Source organism: Schistocerca americana, chromosome 5, assembly GCF_021461395.2.
Source record: "Schistocerca americana isolate TAMUIC-IGC-003095 chromosome 5, iqSchAmer2.1, whole genome shotgun sequence".
In the NCBI taxonomy this organism is placed as follows: Eukaryota; Metazoa; Arthropoda; class Insecta; order Orthoptera; family Acrididae; genus Schistocerca; species Schistocerca americana.
Genome location: NC_060123.1, coordinates 445,454,614 through 445,466,626, shown reverse-complemented (window position 1 = coordinate 445,466,626; position 12,013 = coordinate 445,454,614). Strand labels below are relative to the sequence as shown.

General features: G+C 44.4%; 1 protein-coding gene across 1 annotated transcript in view; it reads left to right on the top strand.

The window, feature by feature from the left end:
- LOC124616423 overlaps nt 1-12,013 on the top strand; it is a 394,706-nt gene that overhangs the window by 221,135 nt on the left and 161,558 nt on the right. Inside the window, exon 4 of the mRNA XM_047144730.1 lies at nt 9,232-9,323. Coding sequence (XP_047000686.1) covers nt 9,232-9,323 — 92 coding nt within the window. The remainder of the gene's footprint in view (nt 1-9,231; nt 9,324-12,013) is intronic.

Here is a 12,013-nt window from a genome sequence, read left to right as displayed (position 1 = left end):
TGTGCTACGTACGCGAAATTTAACCGACAGAAAGAAGATGCTGTGATATGCAAATGATTAGCTTTTCAGAGCATTCACACAAGGTTGGCGACGGTGGCGACACCTACAACGTGCTGACATGAGGAACGTTTCCAACCGATTTCTCATACGCAAACAGCAGTTGACCGGCGTTGCCTGGTGAAACGTTGTTGTGATGCCTCGTGTAAGAAGGAGAAATGGTTACCATCACGTTTTCGACTTTGATAAAGGTCGGATTGTAGCCTATCGCGATTGCGGTTTATCGTATCGCGACACTGCTGCTCGCGTTGGTCGAGATCCAATGACTGTTAGCAGAATATGGAATCGGTGGGTTCACGAGGGTAATACGGAACGCCGTGCTGGATACCAACGACCTCGTATTACTAGCAGTCGAGATGACAGGCATCTTAGCCGCATGGCTGAAACGGATCGTGCAGCCACGTCTCGATCCCTGAGTCAACAGATGGGGCCGTTTGCAAGACAACAACCATCTGCACGAACAGTTCGACGACGTTTGCAGCAGCATGGACTATCAGCTCGGAGACCGTGACTGCGGTTACCCTTGACGCCGTATCACAGACGGGAGCGCCTGCGATGGTGTACTCAACGACGAACCTGGGTGCACGAATGGCAAAACGTCATTTTTTCGGATGAATCCAGGTTCTGTTTACAGCATCATGATGGTCGCATCCGTGTTTGGCGACATCGCGGTGAACGCACATTGGGAGTGTGTATTCGTCGTCGCCATACTAGCGCATCACCCGGCGTGATGGTATGGGGTGCCATTGGTTACACGTCTCGGTCACCTCTTTTTCGCATTGACGGCACTTTAAACAGTGGACGTTAGATTTCAGATGTGTTACGACCCGTGGCTCTACCCTTCATTCGATCCCTTCCAAACCCTACATTTCAGCAGGATAATGCTCGACCGCATGTTGCAGGTCCTGTACGGGCCTTTCTGGGTACAGAAAATGTTCGACTGCTGCCCTGGCCAGCACATTCTCCAGATCTCTCACCAACTGAAAACGTCTGGTCAATGGTGGCCGAGCAACTGGCTCGTCACAATACGCCAGTCACTACTCTTGATGAACTGTGGTATCGTGTTGAAGCTGTATGGTCAGCTGTACCTGTACACGCCATCCAAGTTCTGCTTGACTCAATGCCCAGGCGTATCAAGGACGTTATTACGGCCAGAGTTGGTTGTTCTGGGTACTGATTTCTCAGGATCTGTGCACCCAAATGGCTTGAAAATGTAATCACATGTCAGTTCTAGTATAATATATTTGTCCAATGAATACCCGTTTATCATCTGCATTTCTTCTTGGTGTAGCAATTTTAATGCCCAGTAGTGTATATTGCTACTGTCCAGCAGCCGGTCTCAACGTGACAGAGACAATTTTAACACTAACACACGAGCTTAGACTGTCACCTGGCATTACTTCGATACGAGTGCGCTATTTATATACATCTGTAACTCCGGACCTACTCTTGCAGCCAAATGCATAGGGAGACAAGAATGGAAAGTAAAGCATCAAACATTCCACTAGCCAGATAAACGATTATAGGTCTGAACGACGGACATGCCATTTCCAACTGGCTTCACTGTTCCTCACAAGCAGTTCCTGATCAAATTGCTTCGCTGCGGAGTATCGTCGCCATTGTGCACCCGGATTCGTAATTTCCTCTCATAAATTTCCTTTCCTTGTGGTAACTGACGGAAAGCGATCGGGTGAAAAAGAAGGGATGACTTGACGTTCACCAAGGAAGTGTTATAGGGCCTCCACTGTTCTTAATCTATACAAAAGATTTTGGAGACAATCTGAGCAGCCTTTTTAGATTGTTCGCAGACGATGCTGTCATTCACCGTCTATTAAAACCATCAGAAGACCAAAACCAACTGCAAAATGATTCATATGAGCTATCTGCAATGGCAATTGACTCCAAACAAAATTTGTGAGGTCCTCCACATGAGTGCTAGAATGAACCCTTCAAATTTCGGTTACACGATGATCACACAAATTTAAAGGTTGTCGATTTAACTAAGTATCCCTCAACTACGAACAACTTAAAATGTAATTATCACGTAAAAAATGTTGCGGGGAAAAGCGAACCAACGACTGCGTTTTATTGCCAGAACACTTAGCAAGGAAACATCAGTACCTTGACCTTATATTTAAGGAGAAAAAAAGCACACTTGCGAGATATCAGCCTGAGCTGCCAGGGTTGTTTCGATTACACTACAGAAATTCCGTTGGGAAGTACTTGCACATCCTCCACTCAGTCCCGATCTCTCGCCATGCGATTTCCATATTTTTGTAGCCTCGAAGAAAGACATTCGTGGCCGTCGCTTCCCTTCGGAGGAGGCGATGCACGCCTGGGTACAACATGGTTCCGTAGACAACCGCAAACATTTTTCATGAAGGCCCTGACCGTCTTGTCTCACTGAGGGATAAATCGCCATTACTTTTCAATTAGTGAACAGTTTATTTACTTTTTCCCATCTGTCTTGTTTTCAGTGACTGCTCTTTATATGATGGTAGTGTCGGTTCATGAATACGATAATCATCCCTCATTTGGTTTTGAAGCTCTAGCAGTAGCCGCGTCGGCAGACAAAATTACTGCATTTCATATCTGCCTGTTATCCAAACAACATTTTTATAGCTTCCCAATCATGTTTCATCATCTTTGTGCCATCTAAAGTGTTTACTTTTATTCAGTACTTATTTTTTTCTACGTTGCTGGTTTTTGTAGGACCAACTTTACATTATTGTATATTGGTAGCGTGTCATAATTTCGAAGTTTCCGTTCTTGTCTTCATTCCCATCTACTGTGCAAATACAGACACCAACACAGTACATATTTTTGCGAGACTTCCCTCGAAAGTTCACTTTTTCACTTCACAAAACTCTGCGTTTTGTTAACTGACAATGTTGACGAGTTGTGATAATCCTCATCTGTTACATTAAAAGCCTCCGCACAATGTGAAAACAAAAGAATGGTGTGCAATTAGTGCAAGACCAATTATTGAAATAGTCTTTTTCCATCAAGCAGTTTCTTCTGGAGCACACGCAGCACAATCTAATGACAGTATTAGAAGATGTTTTTGACGATAGGATAGTTCTTACCATTCAGATGACGTACACGACTTTCTCTTCGTTGCATTAAGGTGGCATTTAGGCGTCAGGAAGAGGATTCACTGCGCTGAAAAGGTAAGACTAATAAAGTGCCAAGCTTGTACTGAGCAAGAAAGTTGCAGGGAAAAGACATTATGTCTGTAACTCGTAGTCTTAAACTTACGTCGTTCATGTTGGACTGTCCTTTCGTAAATTGCAGCTGTTCATGACACAAAAGATAAACAATTGTCTGCGTCAGACACATTTATATTCTCCCAAGACGCATTTCGAGATCTTACCCTCGTCATCATGTGGAAGTATGAATTAAATTACATTTTTATTTTCTGAATGTAGCCAGTTGTCTCTTATAAGTTCCATTTCGCTACAAATAAGCTGTAATTGGCACTTGTGAACGTTATATGGCACTGGAATTACAAAATTTAAACAGTAATAAAGCTGCTTACAAGTTGTTCCAGCAGAAATAACACTAGATGGCATCTAAAGATGAAAATGTATAACGACACTCAGGGTTCGTTCTGCTGGAACATTTCGTAGATAGCTTTATTATTGTTTAAAATTTGTAATTCCAGTGCCATATTACATCAACAAGTGCCAATCATATCGTACCTATAGCAAAACGAAACTCAAAACAGACAAATGGTTACATCCAGCAAACAGAACTGTAATTTAATCCACTGATCCACCTGAAGAGAAAGTAAGCCCTCGAAGCGCGTCGTTGAGGAAAATGTAAAGTGCCTGACACAGATGATTGTTTTAATTTATTGTTATAAATCTTAGTCCTAAAGTTAACGTGGTCGAATTGAGTAATTTAAAACCTATCGATTACACTCAGGAAAGTGAACATATACGTGTAAATTAAATAAATTGTGATTTAAAGAGGTACTGCTAAAACTAAAATCACTTATGTCCGTCGAAAGAGAGGGAAGATGGAACCTGAGGAGTAGACGTGAAAAAAAAGGAAAAATTTTAATGTCTATAAGCTGTCTGTATGTGTACGTTTGTAAAATGTTAGCTCCAATGACCATCCATTATGTGCTGTAACTTCTGTTGTCCTCGTCCGAATGTGTCCGTGAGCTATCTTTACTGTCTTTGTTTCAGCCTTGTTACTGCAGACTGATTTTGTAATATAAATTCTTTGCTACATGTAAAATATATTTTCATTGCACTTCATATTCATTAAAGGCTAAACTGTTACTGGCTGAAGACTCGGACTGAGAGTCCTGCGTTTCGGGATCAGCTTTCACGCAAGAAAAACGAATTTGGTGGACTCACAGGTCTGATCTTAAATAACGGGGCAGAATGGCTGTAATACTAACACACAGATCTCGTATTTGAGGAAAACGCTTTTCAAAAAGAACGCAGTTTCAGTGTAAGGTTGCAGTTACTCCCTTAAATGACTTCAGGCGAAGTCCAGAGCTGTTCCTACGGTAAAGTGAAGTCCGATTTCCTGTCCAGTCCATGTTCAGGGCAAGCTCCTGCGCCGGCTCTAATGACCTCTCTATCAATCAGACTTTAACTGCTTTACCTGCATCTATGCTCTACAAACCACTGTGAAGTGCATGACAGAGGGTGCTTCCCATTGTATTATGTGTTACGGATTCTTCAATTCACGTGTGGAGAGCGGCAAGAATGGCCGTTTAAACGGCTCTGCGCGCGCTGTAATTAGTCTAATATAGTTACCCCGATCACAACTGGAGCAATACGTGCGGGGGTACAACACTCTGCCAGCCACTGTGGCCGAGCGGTTCTAGGCGCTTCAGTCCGGAACCGCGCTGCTGCTACGGTCGCAGTTTCTAATCCTGCTTCGGGCATGGATGTGTGATGTCCTTAGGTTAGTTAGGTTTAAGTCTAGGGGACTGATGACCTCAGATGTTAAGTCCAATAGTGCTTAGAGCCATTTGAACCATTTTTTTACAACATTCTCCCTCGGCTCAAACGAATCCGTGACCATTAGTGCTGACCTCCTTTGTGCACATTCGATAAACTTGTGTAATGTTCTAGGTCGAATGCATGGAGTCCCTTTTGTAGCTTGATTTTGTTTTCCCAGTGCCCACCTGCTCTGATTTTCGGTTCTACTGCATGCAAAAGTTAATGCCTCAATTTACAAAGGTTGCTACACAATTACAAAGTGACAGAACTAATTAAAGAATCTAATTAAAGACAATACATACATTACAATTACAATAATAACAGTTCTACCTCAAGCCTGCTAATGATCACTTGGTCACTAAGTCCAAACAAAGTAGATTACACGTCCCAGATACTAAGTCAAATCTAGAGACGATGGCTTACAGGCTCCAGGAAATAGACAGTCGTAGACCATTCGTTGTCTGTAGAGAGCCCGCTGGTAACGTGGTGACAGCTCAGCGGAAGGATACAGTCGTGCACCAGATCAGTGCACGTCACTGAAGGAGTTAAGTAATGCAGCTACGTTGGCGTCATGTGTCAGACTTGGTGTCATCCTTAAGCTAGACAGTAAACACGTGGCTATGTTGATTACGACTGCCGCGTAGGCAACCCTGCAGACATAGCTGTACCCCGGGAAGTCGAGTACCCCTTGGATACGGCACTACCAATGAACAGAAGTAGTCTGCCACCTGGTTAACTCATGACTGAGCCTAAGTGAACATTCCATTTCCTATCATTGCAAATAGCTACGCTCAGTTCTTTATGGAAACTGACTGGTTACAAATGTGACTCGTTGGTATTGTCGTTATACGACATCATGTTTTTTGCGTTTTGTAAAGTGCAAAATTTCGCATATATCTGATCATTTAAAACAAGGTATCGCTTTTTGTATCGTTCTGAAATCTTATTAAGACCTAGCTGGATATTTCTGAGAGGAAGCATAGATAGGATGAAAAATGAATATTTGGTCGAGTTGGACAACTAACACCTTAAGGCGAGCGGCGGAGGGTTGTTCTGATACCTTCTTCTCTCACCTACCTACCCGATTAAGGGTTCTAAAATTACGCACGCTGACCAGCAGAAAAACAGTTTTGATTTTCCTGATGATAACATCCTCCTAAGTAGTCATCGCTCATGGATCCGAACTGGGGACTATTTTACTTTCTGAAATATTTCACTAAGGAGGATGCCATTATCCTTAACGCATTGCCTTACTAATATTTTTCGCCATAGTCCGCCCTACATTTACCATTTAGATTTAGGAAAATAAGGACATTTTGTCTTACACTTTTTCTCAAAAATTAGGTAGCTTTTTTGATAGGAATTTCTTGTAAATCAATCATTGTTGGAATGTCATACCTAACGGTCCGGGTTCGATTGCCGGCTGGGTCGGAGATTTTCTCCGCTCGGGGACTGGGTGTTGTGTTGTCCTTATCATCATCATTTCATCCCCATCGACACGCAAGTCACCGAAGTGGCGTCAACTCGAAAGACTTGCACCAGGCGAACGGTCTACCCGACGGGAGGCCCTAGCCACACGGCATTTCGATTGAAGTGATGAGGAGTGACGATAATACTGTTTTAGATGTTTTTGTTGGTGTGGTGTACCCGAAACAACACCACTAGACATTTCTCACATTCATACCGTGTCTCACTTCTCTTCTTCTTCATTGCACTGCACAGTACACAATCTCTGGAAGGTGTTTTATTGATGGGATTGAGGGGAAAGGGGGGGGGCGGAATAAAGCTAACAAAACGAGAAAATGATTGCTTATAACTCGCAAAATATCGAAAGAAATCGAGTGTGTTGTACACCACTAAACAGACCGATTTCTCGATTTTCCAATGGTATATAACATGTCACGCATCTATTAACAGAAGCGAAGAGACTCCAAGAAGAAGTTGTAGCTCCTCGACCCATCTCACAGTCGGCAGTGTAATACCGGACTTGAAACCTGCGGCCAGGTGTGAGCCGGTTGTACAAGCCAATGGGTAAAAGCACGTAGTAGAGTCGCATATCCTCGGGAAATACATTGCCTGGCGAGGAAAGTCAAGCACGCAGAAGATATACTCGGATGTCAGTGTAATGTACACACCATAGGCGAGTATGTAGATGATAACAGTTACAATTCTCTTTGACATGTAGAACGGCTACCGGAGTGCATGAGTATTGTTCATGTTTAGTGTTGTTAACAGCCCTGGTAGGGTATGTAAGGGGCGGGAATAGACGTTGAGTGATCACTGTCAAGGACACGGATATCCTACACACTCTTGTGAGACAGTGCTATCTGTACCTTACAGAGTTTGAAAGAGGCTTCATTGTGGGTCTCCATTTGGCCGACTGGTCGAATCGTGAAATGTCTAGATTTGTGGAGCATTCAGATGTAACAGTGGCCCAGTGTTGGACTGCAGGGGAACGTGAGTGCAGACATACTCGTTGTCAAGGTTCTGGTCGACCAAGTATGACCGCCAGAAGGGAGGATCGTCGTGCTGTGCTCCAAGCACATCGGAACCTCTTATAATCTGCGGCTCCAACCGAGAAAAAGTAATGGAATCCCAGCAACATTCTGTCATTCCATACCATTGGTCGGAGACTGACAGCAGCCTGAGTGGGGAATTACCGTCCCATGTGTAAGCCGCTGTTAACACCACAACACAAATAGCTGCGTTCGGAGTGCTGCCCTACCCTGGAGTGTCGATGAGTGGCACCGCATTGTGTTCAATGATGAATTCGCGGTTTTGCATTACCCTGGATGGTGACCGTCAGCGATTATGACGGCGACCTGCGGAGAGCTCCCATTCTTACAATATTTTGGAGAGGCAAAGCGCTGTTGCTCCTGCCGTCATGGTGTGGGAAGCAAACTTCAGGTCACGGCTGGTCGCGATTGAAGGAAGGAAGGAAAGAAGGAAGGAAAATTAGATTCTACGTCCCGTGGACATCTAGGTTATTAGAGATCGAGTACATGCTCGTATGGGTGTCAAGGATGGGGAAGGCACTCAGCCGTGCCCTTTCAAAGGAACCGTCCTGGCCTTTACGTAGAGCGATTTAGGGAAATCACGGGAAGCCTCAATGTGGGTGGTCGGATCCGGGTCTGAACAATCATCCTCCTGAACGCGAGTATAGAGTGCTAACAACTGCACCACCTCGCTCGGTGGTCGTAACTGTGTTATTTCTCATGTGACGATGTCTTGGTGCCATATTTCAACAGGACAATGCTCGTTGACTCATGGTATGTATCTGTGTGAACTGTCTTCGTGATATTGAGGTACTGCTGTAGCCGGCAAGATCTCCAGATCTCCTTAATTGTCCCGGAAGGAACATGTGTCGGACCAGCTGGGATGTGTACTCCGTCCAAGAGCCAGTTGGGCTCATACTGCCAAGTTCTTTGTAAATTTGACTCGATTTTGTAATCACTCAATATGGTTCAAATGGCTCTGAGCACTATGGCACTTAACATCTGAGGTCATCAGTCCCCTAGAACTTAGAACTACTTAAACCTAACTAACCTAAGGACATCACACACATCCTCTTCCGAGGCAGGATTCGAACATGCTACCGCAGCGGTCGCGCAGTTCCAGACTGTAGCGCCTAGAACCGCTCGACCACACCGGCTGTAATCACTAAAATAACATCAAATACCTCCTCAACCCGCGATGTTTCTCTTAGTTTCCTTCTCCCCTTCTGGGTGCGTCGCTTTTTTAGTCGTCGGTGTATAACGGCTGTAGTTTCCCTTTGCTTTGAGCCGTTCATAGTACCAGTACAGCAACGCCTTGTTGGCTAATGTATAGGACAGCTAATAATACAGACTATTGCCCTGCAATTACTGAAATGGCTTCTTCCCCTCTTCGGCAATCATAATTTACACTGGCCTCTCCACAGATATTCCTCCGATGTGATTGTGTCTACAGTAAAGCTATCTGTACCGCTGAGGTACGTGCAAGTCACCTCACTGCGTCAAAGACCACGGTTCAAGGAGGAGGGGAGAGGAGGATCTATCGGATAGCAAGTGCTAAACAGAGTTACTATATTTCTCTTTGTTACGGGCGTTATCTTTCGTATCAGTTGGCGTTCACGTACCGGCACACAGTTTGAGCAGGTGGTAAGTGTTGCGAGGAACGGGGTGGTGAGCTGGGGTGCTGTGCTGATGGGAGTGTTGTGTTTTGTGTGCAGGGAGGTGCGTCAGCAGACGGGGGACTGGTGGCAGCAGCAGGCGTCCCGCCGCTTCAGAACCGCGGCCCGCTCCGCGAACAGCGTCGCAATCGGTGAGTACACGGAAGCATAGCGCAGTCGATAGCAAAACGGAGTGGTCCTCAGCGCTGACCCATTGGTGAATCCAGATGTGTCCACTGCTTGCGTTGCTACTCTGTCTCAGATGCACTGTGACCGGCCTTCAGTAAAATTGCCTTTCTGCAACTTTTCCCTACGTAAATTCAGAAAATTTCGTAACCTTGTAAGTAGGTTTAATGAGAGTGCAGCGGTGTTTTACACAAGAAAACACGACGCACCACGAAAGAATTATTAGAATGAAATGGAAATCAGTAGATGAGATGCACATGTACAAACAAACAAATCATTACAAATTCAGAAAAATTGGATGATTTAGTCAAGAGAAAGAGTTTCACAAATTGAGCTAATCAGTAGCATGTTAGTCCACCTTTGGGTCTTATGCAAGCAGTTATTCGCCTTCGCATTCATTGATTGAGCTGTTGGATGCCCTCCTATGGGATATCGTGCCAAATTCTGTCCAATTGGCGCATTAGATCGTCAAAATCCCGAGCTGGTTGGTGTACCCTGCCCGTAATGCTCCAAACGTTCTCAATTGGGGAGAGATCTAGCGACCTCGCTGGCCAAGGTGGGGTTGGGCAAGCACGAAGATAAGCCGCAAAAGCTCTCGCCGTGTGCGGGCGGGCATTGTTGTTGTTCTTGTGGTCTTCAGTCCTGAGACTGGCTTGATGCGGCTCTCCATGCTACTCTATCCTGGACAAGTTTCTTTGTCTCCCAGTACCTACTGCAACCTACATCCTTCTGAATCTGTTTAGTGTATTTATCTCTTGGTCTCCCTCTGCCATTTTTACCCTCCACGCTTCCCTCCAATACTAAATTGGTGATCCCTTGATGCCTCAGAATATGCCCTACCAACCGATCCCTTCTTCTAGTCAAGTTGTGTCACAGATTTCTCTTCTCTCCAATTCTATTCAATACCTCCTCATTAGTTATGTTATCTACCCATCTAATCTTCAGCATTCTTCTGTAGCACCACATTTTTCGAAATTCTCTTTTTGTCTAAACTATTTATCGACCATGTTTCACTTCCATACATGGCTACACTCCATACAAATACTTTCAGAAACGACTTCCTGACTCTTAAATCTATACTCGATGTTAACAAATTTCTCTTCTTCAGAAATGCTTTCTTTGCCATTGCCAGTCTACATTTTATGTCCTCTCTACTTCGACCATCATCAGTTATTTTGCTCCCCAAATAGCAATAATGCGGGCATTATCTTGTTGAAATGTACGCCCAGGATGACAAAACGGGTGTATAGAATATGGTCGACGTACCGCTGTACTGTAAGGGTCCCGCGAAAGTCACCCACAGGGATCCTACTGTGAAAATAAACTGTCCACCAGGCCACAGTCTGGAGTGTCTCCAAACACGTCAGCGCTGGTCATCGTCGCTTAATTCGAAGCGGAATTCATCACTGAAGACAATTATACTCCAGTGAATGACATTACAAACTGAAGACGGCATCGGTGGGATACCAGCCTGACTGTTGTCCGCCACGCGAGCCGACAACCAGGATTAATGGTCTGGGGTGTCATTTCATTTGATAGCAGGACCCTTTTGGTTGTCACCCACGATACTCTTACGACACAGCGGTTCGTCGACATTCTTCGCCCCGTTTTGTCGCCGTGCACGGCAAGCCATCCTGAGATTACATTTCAACAAAATAATGCCCGTCTGCACACGGTGAGAGTTTCTATTGCTGGTCTTCCTGCTTGCCAAAGCCTACTTTGGCCAGCAATGTCGCCAGATCTCTCCCGCACTGAGAACGTAAGGAGCATTACGCGCAGGGCCCACCAACCACTTCGGGATTCTGACGACCTAACGCGCCAATTGGACACCATTTGGCACAATGTCAATCAGGAGGACACCTAACAGCTGCATCAACCAATGCAAAACAGAATAACTGCCGGCATAAAAGCAAGAGGCGGACCAACGCGTTACTGACTTGCGCAATTGGTGGACCTGTTTCTCTTGAATAAATCATCCAATTTTTCCGAAATTGCAGTCATTTGTTTGTCTGTACATGTTCATCACGTCAGCCGATTTCGTTCAATTCGGATAATTCCTTCGTGGTGCAGCGTTTTCCTTTTTTTATTGCGTTATGACTGAAAATAATACTTCAATAAATTGCACGCCGGGTATTGAAGAAAAATATTGCACACACCAAATGAAATGTACCATTGACGCAAATAAATTACAAATTGTATAAACCTTCAAAAATATCAGCTACTGTACATTGGTTTTAATATAATGCATAGTAAGTAACAGGTTTTGTTTCTCTTAAATTATTAGTTTAAAATTATTAATTAGAAATAAAGGACTGTAAGAGTTCAGAAAATCTCCATTTTACGTTTGCTTATCGAAAGGTTCAGTTTAGGCAAACAAAGTACAGCTGTCTAAAGGCACAACCATTAAGAAGTCTAGTATTTAGCAATAATTTCGTGTGGCTCAAAGGCCGAATGCAAGTCTTTCAATTGGACGACATTTTGGCGACTTGCTCGTCACTAACCTACCCCAACTCTACAAACAGTGTAAGGGGACCTACGGTTTAACGTGTAGTCCGAACCACGTGAAGCCTTTTCCTTGGCCCGCGGCTTCAAACGCTATTGTCAGAATGTCGTTGTATCCAACAACATTCTAAAGAAATGACTTATCCCGAACATA